Below are 21,581 nucleotides of genomic sequence, written 5' to 3' on the forward strand. Positions count from 1 at the left end.
TGTTGAAAATATCAAGGGATATGGGTTTAGTGTGGGGAGAATGATGCTGAGGTAGATGAATGAATTATCTCATTGAATAGTTTAAAAGGCTCGATGAGCCAAATGGCCGACTGCAACTCCTCGTTGTCATGGTCTCTGTGTCCAGGACAGGAAGCAGTGAGCATGGATCTGTCAATCAGCCTCAATCAGCACCTTCAGGAGAATTGGGAGGGTGAATATTAGATACAGCAGAGTGAGAATGGAGGGAGAGTGTGTGGGATGGAGATTTACAGCTTTTGAGGAATGGGAGAGGAAAGAATGTTCCATAGAAACTAGAATTGTCTTTTCTGAATTTCTATCCTGTCCTGACAATGATGACTTTTGTAAACTTGTTTTACAGGATATTGAAAGAGGAATCACAGGCCGAAATCTCAAACGTCACGTCGAGATCTGACATAGTCATATTCCTTGGGAGCTGAATATCATCGTCCTTTGAATCTAGAAAGAGAAATTGTTGTCCAGTCTGTTGATTTGAAAAGATTTCAAACATCAGTGTGACTGGAAAAGCAGCAACACACTGCCACACTCGAGTGAGTGTGTTCCAATACACTGACTAAAGAGCTTTAACCAGTTACACAGCCTGAATAAATATCACACCATTCACAGCAGGGAGAGACTGTACCCGTGTTCTGTGTGTGGACGAGGCTTCAACTGATTGTCCACCCAAGAGAGAGGCAAGGACACCTGCACCATGGAGAAACCATGGAAATGTGCGGACTGTGGGAAGAGATACAGATACCCAACTGAGCTGGAAGCTCATCGGCGCAGCCACACTGGGGAGAGACCATTCACGTGCTCTCAGTGTGGGAAGGGATTCACTCAGTCATTCAACCTGCAGAGACACCAGCGAGTTCACACTGGGGAGAGGCCGTTCACCTGCTCTCAGTGTGGGGAGGGATTCACTTCTTCATCCCACCTGCGGAGGCACCAGCGAGTTCACACTGGAGAGGGGCCGTTCACCTGCTCTCAGTGTGGGGAGGGATTCACTTCTTCATCCTACCTGCGGAGGCACCAGCGAGTTCACACTGGGGAGAGGCCGTTCACCTGCTCTCAGTGTGGGAAGGGATTCACTCGGTCATCCAGCCTGCGGACACACGAGCGAGTTCATACTGGGGAGAGGCCGTTCACGTGTTCTCAGTGTGGGGAGGGATTCACTCGGTCATTCAGCCTGCGGGCACACGAGCGAGTTCACACTGGGGAGAGGCCATGCACCTGCTCTCAGTGTGGGAAGGGATTCTGTGACTCATCCCGCCTGCTGAGACACCAGCAAGTTCACACTGGGGAGAGGCCGTTCACCTGCTCTCAATGTGAGAAGAGATTCACTCGATTATCCAGCCTGCTGAGACACCAGCGAGTTCACACTGGAGAGAAGCCGTTCACCTGCTCTGTTTGTGGGAAGGGATTCAGTCAATCATCTAACCTGCAGAGACACACGCAAGTTCACACTGGGGAGAAACCGTTCATCTGCTTTCATTGTGGGAAAGGATTCACTCTGTCTTCGAACCTGCGGACACACCAGCGAGTTCACACTGGAGAGAGGCCGTTCACTTGCTCTGTGTGTGGGAAGGGATTCACTCAGTTATCCACCCTTCAGTCACACCAACGTGTTCACACTGGGGAGAGACCATTCACCTGCTCTGTATGTGAGAAGGGATTCACTCAGTTATCTGCCCTGCAGTCACACCAGCGAGTTCACACTGGGGAGAAACCATTCACCTGCTCTGAGTGTGGGAAGGGATTCAGTGTTTTATCCACCCTGCACAGACACCAGCAAGTTCACGAGTGATTCCAGGGGTTGGATTCTGCTGTTATTGTTCCTGCTCTCAATTATACCAGGACTGCATTTTGTTCATTCTCACAGTTGGTCAATGGGGAGGGTCGGAGGGTTTCTTCCTGCTGGACTGGCCGGTCTCACAACTTTGCCTCCAGTGGGCTGATGCTCTTTGAGCCTTGTTGCGAATACCTGGTTTCAGATTTCACAAGGATCACAGAGTGACAGGTGATATGAAGTTAAGAGATATTTAGTCAGCATTTTTGTTTGAAACCCCTCAATGCCCGTCCAATTTCCTTTGAAATTATTTATTGTCTCCACTTCCTCAACCCTCCTAGGCAGCGAGTTCCAGGTCATTACCATTTGCTGCATCAAAATATTCTTCCTCACATCCCCCCCTGCTTCTCTGACCCAAAACGTCAAATCTGTGACCCCCTCGTCCTTGTCCCGTCAGCTAATGGGAACAGCTTTTCTTTGTCCACCTTATCTAAACCTGTCAGAATCTTGTCCACCTCTATCAAATCTCCCCTCAACCTCCTTTGTTCCAAGGGGAAAAACCCCAGCCTAACATCGACAATATAAGGAACAAGCTAACAGAATATGTTAATACCTGAAATCAAATGGGAATGTTTAATTTCTGTTTTAAAGATATTGTGAATATATTGTCCTGGACAATAAAGGAATTGGAATAACTCACCTTGGGTGTGGTTGAATGGAATATATCAATCTGGTATCCACCTACATTCTAGTGAAAGTGTGGAATGTGTAGCTGGAACTCCCTCCCTAACAGCACTGTGGGTGTACTTACACCTCAGGCATTGTAGCAGTTCAGGAAGGCAGTGTTGGGGTTGACCACGGCCGAGGCAGCTACATACAGCCACATATTCTGTTATAATTGAAGGACTGCAGATTGAATGTGAGGCATTGTGGGACTGGACTATCTTGACCACATTCCTGTGACTGCTCAGTTTCTGCAATCACGGACCATTAAAGCTGCTTAGCAGGGCCCTGACAGAGGACCTGGTGAGAATATTTATTCATAATGAGTTAGAATTAAACTTATTCCAGGATTGGCTGGTGTTCAGTGGCTGAGATACCCGAATCTGTAAAAAGGGGATCTGACCAATCATCAAACAGCAGTAGGTAGTTGGTTCAGAAGTTAAGAAGCGTTCTCAGGCATCGTATCAATTATTTTATCATAAAGTTGTGAGGGACTTGTGACCTGATAGTCGGTGAAGTGACGGTACACTCCAAGTCGCACTGGACTGAAAAGCGGATCTCTGAGAGTAGATTCTAATGGTTCTAATCCTACCATTCGATGGAACAAAAAACAGTTTGAGTGATAATAGAGGAGAATTAAGCATCTTGTATCTTATTTTAATCAAGGAGTTGTGAGCTTGTAGTGCTCTGTTGCTTTCAGAAGCTATCGCTGCAAGAGAGAGTGCTGAGGATTCATTGTTTGAAATTTATGAGATGGGAGAACCTGTGTGTTTTGTTTGTTTTATGTGGATGTTTGTAGATGTGTTTTATCATTGTTTTGGGCTACATTTGTTAAGGTTTATCTTTCTGGGGATTTAATCTGATTTTGAGTCTTTAATTAAAGGTATTTCTGGAAGTTTAAAAACAGAACTACAAGAACGCTTAGGGAATTAATTTGGTCATTGTTGTAAAGCACATGCTAAGTTTCTCTGCTTGTGTGTGGATGATATTTGTGGGTTGAATGCTTCAAGCCTTGAGGATTTCTGTCTGTGATTTAAATCAAACAGATTTTAAAAACGAAGTGTACTTAAGATTTTTTTTCAAACTCTATGACCGTGGAGCCATATTTAATGGCCAGAGGCCTGATTCCAGGATATTTTGCTAAACATGCAGGAATTTTAATCCGGATACAACTCACACATTTAAGAATGAGAGTTTTAATTTGTCATGCTTAGTTACAATTTGAGACATGTGAAATGATTCTGACCAATCCTGTACTGGATTGATCTTTGGTTAAACTTCCTGTCAGAGTTGAGAGGGTTGGCTTATGAGGAGAGACTGAGTGGACTGGGACGATACTCATTGGAATTCAGATGAATGAGAGGAGCTCTTGTCGAAACATATAAAATTATGAAATATGGTAAATATAAAATTATGGGAATCGATTGGAAACAGGGAGGTTGTTTCCACTGGCAGGTGAAACTCGAACTGGGGGGCATTGCCTCAAAATAAGGGGGAGCAGATTTAGGACTGAATCGAGGAGGAACTTCTTCATCCAAAGTCTGTTTATTTATTATTTATTAATCACAAATCAGGCTTACATTAACACTACAGTGAAGTTACTGTGAAATTCCCCGAGTTGCCACACTCCGGCGCCTTCTGTGACATTCCCTGCCAGTGCTTGTTGAATGTTTTTAAGGCAAGGATAGATAAATTCTTGAACAGTAAAGGAATTAAGGGTTATGGTGAGCGGGCAGGTAAATGAAGCTGAGTCCACGAAATGATCAGCCATGATCTTATTGAATGGCGCAGAGAACGTGAGGGGCCAGATGGCCTACTCCTGCTCCTAATTCTTATGTAAGGTCGAAAGATTTATTCCTGACGCAATGAAAAGGGAAATTCCGGAATTGGATACTGAACAAGAGAGTTTAAAAGGAGAGCTTATTCAATAGAAATGTTTCCCAGACCGTGTGGTCATTCGATTAAAACAAAGGAAGGGTGCTGACGTCCATTTGAGAACTTTTAGTCCACCCCTTTTCAAACTAAGGGATTCTATGTACAAAGAAAGCCCAAGCTAAGGTGGTCTGGAAAACATCATGATGGGGGCATCAATCTGTTCATGAGATGATCACAAAGCCCCATGATGCCCAGTACTGATTTCATTGGACCGATATATAATGTATGTAATCTATCACCATTCTGATTGGATTGTGTCCAGCTGGGATGGGCTGAGTAACTGGATAAGAATTGATGATATTCTTTGTTGGGTGGAGTTACACATGGTCAGTCCCTGTGGCTTCTCCCCGCTGGCGTAACTCAATAAACTGTTTGTCAATTGAATCAGGTTTGAATGTTGAATGATTCTTCTGAGTTCATTCCCCAAAACACACTGGGTACATTACCGCTGGAGACCAGGTATCACCAAAACCTTCAGACAATACAACGACTCATGAAAGCCAGTGTCCCAGTTTAAAGACACATCTTTTATCTGACTAACAATCGAAGGGAGAAATTATTGGACAGTGAAATGCCTCTCTAGAAGAGAAGCATCCTTATCTCTCCAATAACTCTGACGTACAATGCTTCGGCTGGATCAATTATACATTCTCCATCAGAAATTCTCCTGCCTTTCATTAGGTGTGAACAAATCATTTTCTATACAAATAAATCCTTAATTACACGTCATATACTTTAGCCAATTGCATTTTATCCTCTGACACAATGGGATTTAGTGGTCAGTAGAATCCAGACACTTCGTCTCCCTATTGCTTAGCAACGCCAGACGCTTAGCTACAAAGGTCAAAGTTAATGTTCCCACCGGCTCTTACTCCGCCACTGGCCAAACCAGACAAATGCACGTTCTCATGTCTGAGAAGACACTGTCTTATCTGGACAGTGTGAATCAATCCTATTCATGAAGCTGCCTTGAGAACCTTTCTGTTAGAAACTTCGCTGATAAAGGTTGTCACATTCTGTGGCTTCATTGTTCTGAAGAATGTAGCCTGTCTGTAAGTGTCCCTGTACCATCATGCCTTGCAGCAGCCTGCCTTTGGCTAAAGTTTACAATTGCTTTTAAAAATACAGCTCACATACATTTTAAAATCAGAAAATTCATGTTTAAATCAGAATTAATTGTTTAAATCTTTTACTACGTTCGTGTGTGTAGACTGGTCCCTTGTTAGCTTCTGTGTCTGATTTAGTCATTTAACTCAATGCTGGTAGTTCTGTTCGTGTCCGAAATGCCGAATGGTTTATAATTTCTCGAATCTATTAGGAATTTTCTCCAACAGCTTGCCATTGCGGAGCTCGGAGTACAGCACTTGTTTCAGGAGTCTTGTCTGGGACTTGCAGACAATGTGGCCCGCCCATCACAGCTGGTCAAGTGAGACCGCACAGTCCAGCAGAAAGAAACACTCCAATCCTCCCACTCCACTGTCAGAATGAACATGGCTCAGTCCTGGATGTGATTAACTGCAGCAATAACAGCAAAATCCAATCCCTGTCATCACTTGTGAGCTCGTTGGTGTTTCAGCAGCTGGGATGACTGAGTGAATCCCTTCCCACACATACAGCAGGTGAACAGTCTCTCCCCGGTGTGAACTCGTTGGTGCACCCGCAGGTTGGATGATGTTCTAAATCTTTTTGTGCAGTGAGAGCAGCTGAATGGTCTCTCCTCAGTGTGAATGCGCTGGTGGACCCTAAGTACCTGAGAGCTTTTGAATCCGCTCCCACAGTCAGACCATTTAAACGGTCTCTCCGGGGTGTGAGCAAGATTGTGACTCAGCAGGTTGGGTAACTGAGCGAATCCCTTCCCACACACAGAGCAGGTGAACGGTCTCTCCCCAGTGTGACTGCGTCGATGAATTTCCAGGTGAGATGGGAATATGAATCCCTTCCCACAGTCCCCACATTTCCACGGTTTCTCCATGGTGCTGGTGTCCTTGTGACTCTCCAGGTTAGACCATCAATTAAGTCTGACACAGAACACAGCAATGATGTTCTCCCTGCTGAGATGCTTTTTTCAGTTGTGTCACTGGTTAAAGCTCTTTCTTCAGTCTGTGCACTGGAACACTCTCAGTCAGGTGTGTGTGTATCGGTGCTTTTCCAGTCACACTGATGTTCAAAACCTTCTGAAGCAGACAGGACAGAGAAACATTTCTCCTTCTAGATTCAAAGGCCAATAGCATTCAGGTCCCAATGAATAGAGTGACATTTAGTTTGAGATTTCTGTCTGTAAATCCTCACCTTCTCATATCCTGCAAAAAGAATTTACAAAATTCATCAGTGTCAGTACAGGATAGAAATTCAGAACAGACAATTCCAGTTTCTATGGAACATTCTTTCCTCTCTCATTACCCAAAGGCTGTAAATCTCCATCCCACACACTCTCCCTCCATTCTCACTCTGCTGTATCTAATATTCACCCTCCCAATTCTCCTGAAGGTGCTGATTGAGGCTGATTGACAGATCCATGCTCACTGCTTCCTGTCCTGGACACAGAGAGCTGGAAATCTCCATGCAGGCTGCCAGACAGATATCTAAATTACTGGACTAAAAATGTGTGGAATATACCGACTGGATTCACTTCCTTTCCCTTCAGTTGCTGCAAGTCCCCAATTTCCCCCAGAATGAGAAAAGAAATGGAAAGGGGGAAACATTGATTTCCTCCCAGATGTTGTCCAGAGGAGGAAGTTTCACTCTGAAGCTCATTGGACAACTTCCGCATTGTGATGTCACAATGGAGCTTTGCCTGAATCAGCCAATAGGAATCACTCTGCTCCGCGGTGACGTCTCCGGGTTCCAATGCGCAGACCCGGGCGGGCGGACCCGGGAGCCCCGCACGGAGCCACCAACTAGCCCTAGCCCCTCCCCGACCCCACCCCCAGGATCGGTGGAGGAGGGGTTCCCCCCTCCAAAGGGTCCACCGCCAGGAACGTCCCGCCCACCGTGAGCCCCCTCTCCAGGGCGAGGCGAACCGCCCGCTCGGCCTTCAGGAAGAATACGGCCCGGCCGTACATCTTAGAGGCCGCGACAATGGCTGAGGGGCCGACAACCCCAGCCATTGCCTTAACGCAGGCCTCGATAGACATGTCGGGGTGGGCGTAGCACTTCACCCCGAGCTGCCGCGTGATTAAAGAGAATGGCGGCAGGGCCTTGGGAGCGGCGGGGGCTCTGGCAGCCGCCACGCCCGCATAGGTGGGCCGAGAAGGCCCTGCCACCGGCAACGCTGGTGATGTCGCCATGGTATCAAGGGAGTGCTACGCCCACCCCGAGACTGCCCAGATGCACGGCAGGGCGTATATGTGGAGGGAAAAATAAGGGAGGGTGGGGTAGGTGGGTAGGGGTGTAGGTGTTCTCTCCCCGGAGTGAGAGAGGGAGAGAGGAGGTCGGAGCAGTGGGAGGGAGATGAGGCACAAGGCCGGTGCCCCAGTCAGGAGGGAAAAATGGGAGGGGGTGCCGGTCCCGGGGGCAGCAGCAGTGGGTAGGGGAATTAGGAAAAGGCCTTCACCCCCCCCACTGCAGATGGAGAAGAGACAGTCCAAACGCCTTCGCCCCCCCCCCCTTCTCCTCCAGTTACTCTCTGTCCTCTCTTCCTCCCTCCCCCCGGGGAGAGCGCACCCTCCAGAGGCCGGATGGCAGGCAAGCAGGCAGTCCAGACGGCAGGCAGTCCAGACGGCAGGCAGGCAGGTAGGTAAGCAGGCCAGACGGCAGGCAGGCAGGTAAGCAGGCCAGACGGCAGGCAGGCAGGTCAGCAGGCCAGACGGCAGGCAGGCAGGTCAGCAGGCCAGACGGCAGGCAGGCAGGTCAGCAGGCCAGACGGCAGCAGGCAGGTCAGCAGGCCAGACGGCAGGCAGGCAGGTCAGCAGGCCAGACGGCAGGCAGGCAGGTAAGCAGGCCAGACGGCAGGCAGGCAGGTAAGCAGGCCAGACGGCAGGCAGGCAGGTAAGCAGGCCAGACGGCAGGCAGGCAGGTAAGCAGGCCAGACGGCAGGCAGGCAGGTAAGCAGGCCAGACGGCAGGCAGGCAGGTAAGCAGGCCAGACGGCAGGCAGGCAGGTAAGCAGGCCAGACGGCAGGCAGACAGGCAACAGGCAGGCCGGGCAAGGCAGGCAGCAGCTCACCTCCCTCCTTCCTCCCCGCAGGGAGCGAAAAACAAACAAACCCAACAAAACAACAACAAAAACCGGGCGTCTCCGTGAGCAAAAACGAGAAAAAAAAATAAAGGTACTCACAAAAAAAGAAAAGAAAACAAACCCACAGTTTCCGCCCGGCTCCGACCCGGGGCCCCCCGCTACTCGGGCGAACGTGAAACCACTTCACCCCGGAAACAAAGTGCAGGCGCTGCCCCAGAGGAGGCACGTTTCAGGCCGTCTGAAGCTCAATCTTCACTCAGAGAGACCTCTTTTTAGGTCAAACCAAGTAAACAAACTCAAATTAAATCAGGACAAAGTAAAAGGGGCAGCTCCCCAAAAAGGAGGGGGAACAGCCCGAACAGAAATCAAAATGCAAAGGAAACTTAAAAACATCAAATTAAAATGTGGTTATTAGGGTCAATAATGCACCCCAACCCCTGCGGTGCCCAGCGGGCGCGGAAAGCGTCAACCTCGCCCGTGGACACCGCATGCTCCCTCTCCAGGGACACCTGGCCGCGAACGTAGCCGCGGTAGAGGGGAAGACAGTCAGGATGGACGGCCCCCTCGATCGCCCGCTGCCTGGACCGGTAAATGGCGCGTTTCGCCAGGCCCAGGAGCAGGTTCACGAGGAGGTCGCCATCCCGACCCTCCCCTCTCCGCACCGGGTGTCCGTAGATCAGGAGCGTGGGACTGAAGTGTAAACAAAACATCAATAAAAGGTTCTTCAGGAAAACATAAAGGGAGTGCAGCCTAAGACACTCAACATAGACATGGTCCACGGACTCCACAAGGCCACAGAAAGGGCAGTCTTCGGAGCCCGTGAACCAGTGAATCCTACGGTTGTGCGGAACTGCTGCATGCATCACCCTCCACCCCAGGTCCCCGACGTAATTGGGGGAGATCCCTCCGTAGAGGGACCTCCAGCGGGGACCTCCGCCGCCCGGCGGCAACAAGGCCCGCCAAGGTGTATCCGGGCGACAGGCGAGGAGGCGGTAGTGGAGGGTGTGCAGCAGCAGCCCGCATGGGAAACGCCTCCGCGCGGTAGAAAAAGGCACGGAGGGCATTTCCGTGAGGCGGCTCAGGCTGTGGGGTACCTCACCCAGGGGAGGGGGCTGAGGCTTTGGGCCAATGTGGAATTCCGCCCGAACAGGGGAACGCTCGGGCGGGATCCCACCGCACGCCTGCGCCGTCTCAAGTTTGCGTGCAGTTTCGGGGCCGAGCACGACCGTCCTAAGGTCTAGGATGGCTTTGGCCGCGCGCCGGACGGACGTCCCCGCGCGCTCAGCCAGCACGCGGGGACTCATCCAGCCCGCTCCTCCGCCATCGAGCACGTCCCCGATTCTGGTCACCCCGGCGTCCACAGCCCCCCTCTCCGCCAGCCACCTGAAGTTATACGGCTGGAGGAGCGGATTCCTGAGCAGCGGCTCTCGCACGAGAGCCGCTACTCCTGACGGGGGAGAGCTGCGTCGCGAGGCGACCTTGTTCCAGACAGTGAGGAGGTCCTGGTAAAAGACGGGCAACTCCTGCAGGGCGGTCGAAGCACGCCCCAGTTCGATATGCAGGAGCTGCACGTCATAATTGAGGCCGTGCCACTGGCGGAAGAAATACGTCGCCATGGCACACCATTGTGGAGGGGGCTCAACGTAAAGGTACCTCTGCAGGGCCTGGAGGCGGAAGGTCGCTATCTGAGTGCGGAGGCACACCAGACCTTGTCCGCCCTCCTCAAGCGGGAGATACAGGACCGCAGCAGGGACCCAGTGCAGTCGATTGCCCCAGAAGAACCGCACGAGGGTTCTCTGGATATCGGTGACAAAGCCAGGGGGAGGGGTCAAAGGGACCAGCCGGTACCACAGCATGGAGGCGACCAGCTGGTTTATGACGCGAGCTCGCGCCCCGTAGGACAGCACTCGGAGCAGTCCTGTCCAGCGACCCAGGCGGGCGGAGACTTTGGCCTCCAGCTCCCGCCAGTTCGCCGGCCAGGATTCCTCGGCTGGGCAGAGATGGGCCCCCAAGTAGAGGAGGTCGGTCCTGCTCCAGGTGAAAGGCCTGAGCTCCTCCGGGAGGGGGTCCGTCTCCCAAGGACCGACAAGGAGTCCGGAGCACTTGGCCCAGTTGATCCTGGCGGAGGACGCGGCGGAGTACACCGCCTGGCATTCTCGCATCCTCCGCAGGTCAGCCGGGTCCGTGAACATGAGGAGCACGTCGTCGGCGTAAGCTGACAGGACCACCCCTACGTCCGGTCCGCGCAGGACCAAACCTGACAACCTCCTCCGCAAGAGGCGCAGGAATGGCTCCACGCATACGGAATACAGTTGGCCGGACAAGGGGCAGCCCTGCCGTACTCCTCTCCCGAAGCGAAGGGGCGCCGTCAGGGACCCGTTAACCTTAATCAGACACTCTGCGGCAGAGTACAGTAATCGGATCCGGGCGACAAAATGCGTCCCGAACCCGAATGCCCGCAGAGTCCCGAGTAAATACTCGTGCTCCACCCTGTCGAACGCCTTCTCCTGATCTAATGACAAGAAGGCGCCCGACAGACCAGCCCTCTGGGTGTGATGGATTAGGTCCCGGACCAGGTGGAGATTGTCATGTATGCAACGGCCCGGGACCGTGTAGGACTGGTCAGGGTGGATCAAGTGGTCCAGCACGGATCCAAGGCGTGAAGCCATAGCCCTGGCAAAGATTTTATAATCCGTGCTGAGGAGGGAGACCGGGCGCCAGTTCTTGAGCAGGTGGAGATCCCCCTTCTTGGGCAGCAGGGCAATGACGGCCCTGCGCCACGAAAGGGGCATCTCCCCGGTAGCGACGCTCTCCCCCAGGACCCCCGCGTAGTCGCTCCCCAGGACGTCCCAGAACGCCCTGAAGAACTCTACTGTCAGCCCGTCCAGCCCAGGGGCCTTGCCCCGGCTGAGGCCATTTAGGGCGCCGGTCAGCTCGGCCATGGTGGTAGGGGCCTCGAGCCTGCCGACGCCCTCCGGGCCGACCTGCGGCAGGTCCTCCCACAGAAGTCTGCGGGCATCCTCGCTGGACGGATCCGGAGAGAAGAGCGAGGTGTAATACTCCCGGGCAATGGCCCGGATGCCCTCCGGATCCGAGACGGGGGAACCGTCGTCGGCCAGCAGCGTAAGGAGCTGCTGACGGTTAGCCCGCCCTCTTTCCAGCGAGTAGAAGAAGGGGGAGCCGCGGTCCAGGTCCACCTGGAACTGGAGCCGCGACCTCACGTACGCGCCGCGAGACCTGGCAAGCTGCAGGTCTCGCAGCGCGTCCTTCTTCTCCCTGTACTCCGAACGCAGGGCCGGGTCCGCGTCAGGCCGACTGAGACGTGCCTCCAGGTCGAGCACCTCCTTCTCCAACTCCTCGAGCCTGGATTTCCGCCTCTTTGTCGACCCCCTCGCGTACCCCTGACAGAAGGTACGGACGTGAGTCTTGCCCACATCCCACCAGAGCCTCAAGGAGGGGAAGCCTCCCCGCTTCCTTCTCCAGCCGGCCCAGAATCGACGGAACGAGTCCAGGAAGCGCTCGTCCTCCAGCAGCGTGTTGTTAAAGTGCCAGTACGCGGACCCCCGCCGGATGCGAGACGGCGCAAAGTCCGCCCACACCAGGCTGTGGTCCGTGCTCGACACCGGCCGCATGGAGACAGAGGACATGCCGGACACGTGCGCCTTCGAAATGTAAAGGCGGTCGAGCCTGGACGCTCCGACTCCAGGCCTCACGAAAGTGAAGGCGCTGGAGCCAGGATGGAGATGTCTCCAGACGTCCACCAAGTCGTGGGACCCGATCAGGTCCCGCAACTTCACCACCGCCAGAGTGCGCAGCCAGGGGCCGGTGCGGTCCCGTGCCTCGAGGAGGCAGTTGAAATCTCCCCCGAGGATAATGCATTCGCCCCCCGCGATGGTGTCGATGTGAGCGGACACTTTCTCGTAGAAAGTCGTTTGCTGCGGTCCAGCGGTCGGGGCGTAGACATTCAGCAAGTGAATGACCACGCCCCCCTCACGGACCGTCAAGTGCAGCAACCGGCCTGGCACCGGCTCCTTGACCCCCAAGATCTCCGGCTTATAATGCGGGGCCAACAAGATAGCCACCCCGCAAGAAGCGAGCGTGAGGTGGCTCATGTAGACCCCCCCTCGCCACTCCAGGAGCCATTGGGCTTCGTCTCCCGGAACGGTGTGGGTTTCCTGCAGGAAACACACCGCATACTTCCCGTCACGGAGGACCGAGAAGTTCTGGAACCTGCGGTGTGGCCCACTGCTGCCGTTGATGTTGAGGCTGGCTATGGTCACCTTCATGTCAGCAGCTTTGTGCCACCGTCACCACTTAACTAGGTGTGTGGGGGGGCGCTGGCGCAATTCTCACCAGTCCACCCCCCACCTTTTCGAGCCTGTGGAGGAACCGCAGTACCCAGCGCCGCTCTATTTTCTCCAGGCCCGCGGAGGCATGCGAGCATGCCTTCACGGACCGGACGAGCCGCGCCAGGTCCGGCCAGCGGCCGAGGGCTAGCCGGATTATGTCGGAGCGACCGGAATGGCTACGGATAAAGACCCTGAGGTCCTTGGAGGGGATGAGGGACGACTCGGTGGGGGGCACGAGGGAGTCCCCCGCCTCGCTCTGGGCAGACTCTGAAAGTGTCCCCGTGCCCTCCACCGAGCCGCTGACCTCCTCAGGGCGGTCGCCCCTCGACTCCGAGTCCCCCGCCGCAGGACGTACGGCGGGCGGCACGGAGCCACCAACTAGCCCTAGCCCCTCCCCGATCCCACCCCCAGGATCGGTGGAGGAGGGGTTCCCCCCGGGCTCACCTTTCCCGGATTGCGGGCCCCCGTGCGACGGCGGCCCAGCCCCCCCCCCCGCCCCAGACGCTTGGACACCCCCCAGGTCCGGTGTATCCTTCGGACTGAGGTTGGGGATGTCCAGCGTCCAAGGTCGGGACGGAGAGGACGAGTGGATCGTCTCTTCGCCGCCGTCGCACGAGGACATGAACATTGGAGTGTCGCCCCAGTCCCCCGACAGACTGAAGAAGAACTCCGGGTTGTAACCGGCCGGGTGGAACGGAACCGTGGGGGCCCCGCTGCCACCCGGCCCCGGAGACTCCTCGCCGGGGGACTGAGGCAACACATGCTTGGATTTACAGGGTGCCTTGCCCCCTTTTTTCAGGGGACAAGGCACAAAGACAGGTGGGGGCACGGCAGGAGATGACTCACAAGGGGGGAGGGGCACGCAGACCTCGAACTCTACGGTGCCCGAGGGGCCCCGCCTCTTTTTGTTAACCTGCCCTCGGGCAGGCGAGGCCCCTCGCCCTCCGCCCCTCTTCGCCTTGCCGCGCCCCCCCTGCTCTCCCGTCACGTCCCCCCGAGGTGGCGGCGTCGCCAGTTTTGCCGGCTCGGGGTCGCTTACCCCCCCATGCTCGGGCCCATGATCCCGGGCGCCGGACCCAGCACTAGGCCCCGGAGAGCCCACGGGCCCGGCAGATGGTGGTGGTGGTGGGGGGGGGGGGCGCAGGTGGAGACTGAGGCGGTCCCCGAGCCGGCTGCCGGGGTGGTTGGGGTGTTTTCCCTGGGGGCCGGGGTTCCGGTACCCCCCTTCTTTTTTGTAGGTCCCTTATGGGCCTTTTGGCCGCGCGGGGGCTCCGCTCCCCCCCCGCCGGCAGCTGAGGTGGCAGCTGCTGCCGGCGTGGCCTCCCCTCGCGGAGGGGCGGATGGTACTCGTTTGGGGGGAGGGGGGGCTGCGGTGCCAGCTGCGGCCGCCTTGGGTTGGTGGTCGGCGGCCTTGGAGACGGGGCAGTTTTTTCTCACGTGCCCCGCCTCCTTACAGGCATGGCACCGCACACCGTCCGCGGACCAAAAGACCCGGTACGTGGTCCCCTCGTGGGGGACATTGAACCCTCCCTCCAGTTCCTCCTCCCGGGCCAGGCGGACAAAAACCTGGCGCCGGAAGGAGTATATGTGGCGGAGGGAGGGGTCCCGAAGGCCGAGCGGGATCGGCTGCACCCCGGACCTGACCTCCCCCAGTAGATGGACGTGGGGGAGGAGGAGCTCACTTGGTAGGAAGGGCGGGACGTTCGATATTACTATCTTGTGGGCGGTGGCCTCCAATGGGTCCACCGCCAGGAACGTCCCGCCCACCGTGAGCCCCCTCTCCAGGGCGAGGCGAACCGCCCGCTCGGCCTTCAGAAAGAATACGGCCCGGCCGTACATCTTTGAGGCCGCGACAATGGCTGAGGGGCCGACAACCCCAGCCATTGCCTTGACGCAGGCCTCGATAGACATGTCGGGGTGGGCGTAGCACTTCACCCCGAGCTGCCGCGTGATTAAAGAGAATGGCGGCAGGGCCTTGGGAGCGGCGGGGGCTCTGGCAGCCGCCACGCCCGCATAGGTGGGCCGAGAAGGCCCTGCCACCGGCGACGCTGGTGATGTCGCCATTGTATCAGGGGAAGTGCTACACCCACCCCGAGACTGCCCAGATGCACGGCAGGGCGTATGTGGGATGGGGAAGATAAGGGAGGGTGGGGTAGGTGGGTAGGGGTGTAGGTGTTCTCTCCCCGGAGTGAGAGAGGGAGAGAGGAGGTCGGAGCAGTGGGAGGGAGATGAGGCACAAGGCCGGTGCCCCAGTCAGGAGGGAAAAAGGGGAGGGTGCACCAATCTTGGGGATAGCAGCAGTGGGTAGGGGAATTAGGAAAAAAAGGTCTTCACCCCCCCCCAATGCAGATGGAGAAGAGACAGTCCAAACGCCTTCGCCCCCCCCCTTCTCCTCCAGTTACTCTCTTCCTCCCTCCCCCCGGGGAGAGCACACCCTCCAGAGGCCGGATGGCAGGCAAGCAGGCAGTCCAGACGGCAGGCAGCCCAGACGGCAGGCAGGCAGGCAGTCCAGACGGCAGGCAGGCAGGTAGGTAAGCAGGCCAGACGGCAGGCAGGCAGGTAAGCAGGCCAGACGGCAGGCAGGCAGGTAAGCAGGCCAGACGGCAGGCAGGCAGGTAAGCAGGCCAGACGGCAGGCAGGCAGGTAAGCAGGCCAGACGGCAGGCAGGCAGGTAAGCAGGCCAGACGGCAGGCAGGCAGGTAAGCAGGCCAGACGGCAGGCAGGCAGGTAAGCAGGCCAGACGGCAGGCAGGCAGGTAAGCAGGCCAGACGGCAGGCAGGCAGGTAAGCAGGCCAGACGGCAGACAGGCAGGTAAGCAGGCCAGACGGCAGGCAGGCAGGTAAGCAGGCCAGACGGCAGGCAGGCAGGTAAGCAGGCCAGACGGCAGGCAGGCAGGTAAGCAGGCCAGACGGCAGGCAGGCAGGTAAGCAGGCCAGACGGCAGGTAGGCAGGTAAGCAGGCCAGACGGCAGGCAGGCAGGTAAGCAGGCCAGACGGCAGGCAGGCAGGTAAGCAGGCCAGACGGCAGGCAGGCAGGTAAACAGGCCAGACGGCAGGTAGGCAGGTAAGCAGGCCAGACGGCAGGCAGGCAGGTAAGCAGGCCAGACGGCAGGCAGGCAGGTAAGCAGGCCAGACGGCAGGCAGGCAGGTAAACAGGCCAGACGGCAGGCAGGCAGGTAAGCAGGCCAGACGGCAGGCAGGCAGGTAAGCAGGCCAGACGGCAGGCAGGCAGGCAACAGGCAGGCCGGGCAAGGCAGGCAGCAGCTCACCTCCCTCCTTCCTCCCCGCAGGGAGCGAAAAACAAACAAACCCAACAAAACAAAAACAAAAACCGGGCGTCTCCGTGAGCAAAAACGAGAGAAAAAAAAAATAAAGGTACTCACAAAAAAAGAAAAGAAAACAAACCCACAGTTTCCGCCCGGCTCCGACCCGGGGCCCCCCGCTACTCGGGCGAACACGAATCCACCTCACCCCGGAAACAAAACTGGGTGTTGTCCGAGAGGAGGCACGTCTCAGGCCGTCTGAAGCTCAATCTTCATTAAGAGGGAAGCAGCCGCTTGACCAGCTCCACGTTCAGACAATCAGGATGACCCGTGCAGCCATTGGCACAAAACCCGCCACTGATTGGCTGGATGATCAGAGTTCTTCCGGTCCTCCAGCTCTTGCCATTGGTCAATGAAGACAATAGGCAGCGAAACCCGAGCCCACGTGGGGCCGGAGACACTTTGACCTCCGAACGCGTGGAGCTGTTGTCCAATCCGCAATGTTGTCTTTTTCCTCCAATGGGAGACTGAGCGTTGGGAACGTCTACGCTAGAATCAGCCAATAGGAATCAGTCTGCTCTGCCATGACGTCGTGGGGTTCCAGTGCGCAGGCCCAGGCGCGCGGACACGCCCCCTCCCATTGTTCCACCTCCCATTGTTTCCATTCCCCCTGTGCTTCCTCGAGCCAAGGTTTCCAGGCAACCGGCTCCGGCCAGAGCGAGAAGCCGCTCGGTGATCTCCCCCTCCCCCCCTCTCTCTCCGGCGGCTGCTGCTTCAAAAAGAGATCGAGAGCGACCGCTGGCGGCAGCCGCACTGCGCCTGCTCCGGACAGCTCGGCTCAGCAGCGCTCTCTGCGCCTGCTCCGGACAGCTCGGCTCAGCAGCGCTCTCTGCGCCTGCGTGCTGGGCTGCCAGCTGAGGGAGTGGGGGAGGGGACTTTGCAAAATCTTCCCATCATTTTCTTCCAAGTCCCGCAGTTTGATTTGAAACAGAACAGCTTCTGTTTGTAGCTTCACCACAGACTCAAACTTCACACACAGACTCCAACTTCATACACAGACTCAAACTTCACCACAGACTCAAACTTCACCACAGACTCAAACTTCACCACAGACTCAAACTTCACACACAGACTCAAACTTCACACACAGACTCAAACTTCACACACAGACTCAAACTTCACCACAGACTCAAACTTCACCACAGACTCAAACTTCACACACAGACTCAAACTTCACCACAGACTCAAACTTCACACACAGACTCAAACTTCACCACAGACTCAAACTTCACACACAGACTCAAACTTCACCACAGACTCCAACTTCACACACAGACTCAAACTTCACCACAGACTCAAACTTCACACACACACTCAAACTTCACACACAGACTCAAACCTCCTCCTCTGGGCAACATCTGTGAGGAAAACACTTTCTTTCTCCCTCTGGGAAATACAGAGAGTTGTGGGACTCTGGAACTGGAATTAGAGCCAAATATGGTGAGGGGGAAAATGTTTGTGATTTTGTGGAACCTGTTTTATTGTCTGAGATATTTAAAGACAAATTTATCCTGTCTATTCATAGAACATAGAACATAGAACAATACAGCACAGAACAGGCCCTTCGGCCCACGATGTTGTGCCGAGCTTTATCTGAAACCAAGATCAAGCTATCCCACTCCCTATCATCCTGGTGTGCTCCATGTGCCTATCCAATAACCGCTTAAATGTTTCTAAAGTGTCTGACTCCACTATCACTGCAGGCAGTCCATTCCACACCCCAACCACTCTCTGCGTAAAGAACCTACCTCTGATATCCGTCCTGTATCTCCCACCACGAACCCTATAGTTATGCCCCCTTGTAATAGCTCCATCCACCCGAGGAAATAGTCTTTGAACGTTCACTCTATCTATCCCCTTCATCATTTTATACACCTCTATTAAGTCTCCCCTCAGCCTCCTCCGCTCCAGAGAGAACAGCCCTAGCTCCCTCAACCTTTCCTCATATGACCTACCCTCCAAACCAGGCAGCAACCTGGTAAATCTCCTCTGCACTCCTTCCAGCGCTTCCACATCCTTCCTATAGTGAGGTGACCAGAACTGCACACAATATTCCAAATGTGGTCTCACCAAGGTCCTGTACAGTTGCAGCATAACCCCACGGCTCTTAAACTCCAACCCCCTGTTAATAAAAGCTAACACACTATAGGCCTTCTTCACAGCTCTATCCACTTGACTGGCAACCTTTAGAGATCTGTGGATATGGACCCCACGATCTCTCTGTTCCTCCACAGTCTTCAGAACCCTACCTTTGACCCTGTAATCCACATTTAAATTAGTCCTACCAAAATGAATCACCTCACATTTATCAGGGTTAACTCCATTTGCCATTTTTCAGCCCAGCTTTGCATCCTATCTATGTCTCTTTGCAGCCTACAACAGCCCTCCACCTCATCCACTACTCCACCAATCTTGGTGTCATCAGCAAATTTACTGATCCACCCTTCAGCCCGCTCCTCTAAGTCATTAATAAAAATCACAAAGAGCAGAGGACCAAGCACTGATCCCTGCGGCACACCGCTAGCAACCTGCCTCCAATCCGAAAATTTTCCATCGACCACCACCCTCTGTCTTCGGTCAGACAGCCAGTTACCTATCCAATCGGCCAACTTTCCCTCTATCCCACACCTCCTCACTTTCATCATAAGCCGACCATGGGGGACCTTATCAAACGCCTTACTAAAATCCATGTATATGACATCAACTGCCCTACCTTCATCAACACACTTAGTTACCTCCTCAAAAAATTCTATCAAATTTGTGAGGCACGACTTGCCCTTCACGAATCCGTGCTGACTATCTCGGATTAATCCGCATCTTTCTAAATGGTCGTAAATCCCATCCCTAAGGACCCTTTCCATCAATTTACCAACCACCGAAGTAAGACTAACCGGTCTATAATTACCAGGGTCATTTCTATTCCCTTTCTTAAACAGAGGAACAACATTCGCCATTCTCCAGTCCTCTGGCACCATCCCCGTGGACAGCGAGGACCCAAAGATCAACGCCAAAGGCTCTGCAATCTCATCCCTTGCCTCCCAAAGAATCCTAGGATACATTTCATCAGGCCCAGGGGACTTATCGACCTTCAGTTTATTCAAAACTGCCAAGACATCCTCCCTCCGAACATCTATTTCCTCCAGCCTATTAGCCTGTAACACCTTCTCTTCCTCAAAAACATGGCCCCTCTCCTTGGTGAACACTGAAGAAAAGTATTCATTCATCACCTCGCCTATCTCTACTGACTCCATACACAAGTTCCCACTACTGTCCTTGACCGGCCCTAACCTCACCCTGGTCATTCTTTTATTCCTCACATAAGAGTAAAAAGCCTTGGGGTTTTCCTTGATCCGACCCGCCAAGGACTTCTCATGTCCCCTCCTAGCTCTCCTAAGCCCCTTTTTCAGCTCATTCCTTGCTAACTTGTAACCCTCAATCGAGCCATCTGAACCTTGTTTCCTCATCCCTACATAAGCTTCCCTCTTCCTTTCAAATACTGTTTGTCTGTTAATGCATGATTCATTGATGTTGATTTTAATTTGATTATTGCAAGATTTATTAGAAGGTGAAATCTTTCTCTTTGCTTTATTGCACTGGGTTTGTCTGGGAATGTTAATTTTAAGGTTATTGTACTCATAAGGATCATAACAACATTGATACATCTGGAGTTATTATAAGAACATAAGAACTAGGAGCAGGAGTGGGCCATCTGGCCCCTCGAGCCTGCTCCGCCATTCAATAAGATCGTGGCTGATTTTTTTGTGGGCTCAGCTCCACTTACCCGCCCGCTCCCCATAACCCTTAATTCCTTTACTGTTCAAAAATGTATCTATCCTTGCCTTAAAAACATTCAATGAGGTAGCCTCAACTGCTTCACTGGGCAGGGAATTACACAGATTCACAACCTTTGTGTGAAGAAGTTCCTCCTCAACTCAGTTGAGTTATAGAAGATCAGCCCTCATTCTTCGAAACTTTGAGAGAATAGAGGCCCAGTCTCCTCCGAGGAAACTTCCACCCTTCCAGGGATTTGTCGAATGAACCCTTGCTCCACTCCCTCTATTGCAAGTGTATCCTTCCTTTAGTAAGGAGACAAAAGCTCCACACAATACTCCAGGTAATGCAGGGAGAGTGTGGGACAGTTATTTACAGCTTTCGGGGAACAAGATAGAAATTAACAACTGCCAATTGTAGATTCTATCCTTAACTGACAGTGATGAAATTTATAACCTCTTTTACAGGATCTTCAAAGGGGGAGGATTTGCAGACACAAAATTCAAATCAAACATCAAGTGAAGAATTGACAGAGTCACTCGATTATCAGGATCTGAATATCATTAGCCTTTGAATCTTGAAGGAGAAATGTCTTTCTGTTCTGTTTGCTTCAGAAAGTTTTAAACATCAGTGTGACTGGAAAAGCAGCAAGACACAAACATCTGGGTGAGAGTGTTCCAGTGACAGTTACATAGTTTGAAAGACCATCACCATTTACACCAGGAAGAGATTGTACAGACGCTTTGTGTGGCCACCTCGGCTGAACAACAAACCTGGAGACAGGGACACCCGCACCATGGAGAAACCGTGGAAATGTGGGGATTGTGGGAAGGGATTCAAATCCCCGTCTCAGCTGGAAATTCATCGACGCAGTCACACTGGGGAGAGGCCGTTCACCTGCTCTGAGTGTGAGATGGGATTCAGTCGGTTATCTCACTTGCAGGCACACCAGCGAGTTCACACCGGGGAGAGGCCGTTCACCTGCTCTGATTGTGGAAAGGGATTCTCTCACTCCTCCAACCTGCGGATACACCAACGCGTTCACACTGGGGAGAGACCGTTCACCTGTACTCAGTGTGGGAAGGCATTCATTGACTCATCAAGCCTGCGGATACACCAACGAGTTCACACCAAAGAGAGACCGTTTACCTGCTCCGAGTGTGGAAAGGGATTCAGTCGGTCATCCTTCCTGAAGGCACACCAGCGGATTCACACTGGGGAGTGGCCACCCACCTGCTCTGAGTGTGGGAAAGCATTCATTGATTCATCCAGCCTGCAGATACACCAGCGTCTTCACACTGCGGAGAGGACATTCACCTGCTCTGAGTGTGGGAAGAGATTCAGTCGGTCAACCTACCTGCGCAACCACCAGCGAGTTCACAAGTGATGACACGGGTTGGATTCTGCTGTTATTGCTGCTGTTAATCACACCCAGGACTGAACCATGTTCATTCTGACAGTTGGTGAAGTGGGAGGATCAGAAGATCCTGGATCAGAA

General features: G+C 53.9%; 1 protein-coding gene across 1 annotated transcript; it reads left to right on the forward strand.

Annotated features, from left to right (window-relative positions):
- The first annotated feature begins 730 nt into the window (after nucleotides 1-730).
- On the forward strand, nucleotides 731-21,470 carry LOC144485853 (uncharacterized). The gene is made up of 2 exons (XM_078203929.1): nucleotides 731-1,783; nucleotides 20,997-21,470. The coding sequence occupies exons 1-2, from the start codon at nucleotides 731-733 to the stop codon at nucleotides 21,468-21,470; spliced, it is 1,527 nt and encodes a 508-aa protein (XP_078060055.1).
- Nucleotides 21,471-21,581: the final 111 nt, after the last annotated feature.

This window comes from Mustelus asterias, unplaced genomic scaffold (assembly GCF_964213995.1).
Source record: "Mustelus asterias unplaced genomic scaffold, sMusAst1.hap1.1 HAP1_SCAFFOLD_241, whole genome shotgun sequence".
NCBI classification, from domain to species: Eukaryota; Metazoa; Chordata; class Chondrichthyes; order Carcharhiniformes; family Triakidae; genus Mustelus; species Mustelus asterias.

Coding starts and splice junctions, on each gene's coding strand:
- LOC144485853 (XM_078203929.1), top strand. CDS start 731: ATGGAGAAACCATGGAAATGTGCGGACTGTGGGAAGAGATACAGATAC. Junction 1,784..20,996: donor AGTGTGGGAAGGGATTCAGT/GTTTTATCCACC, acceptor TCTGAGTGTGAG/ATGGGATTCAGTCGGTTATC.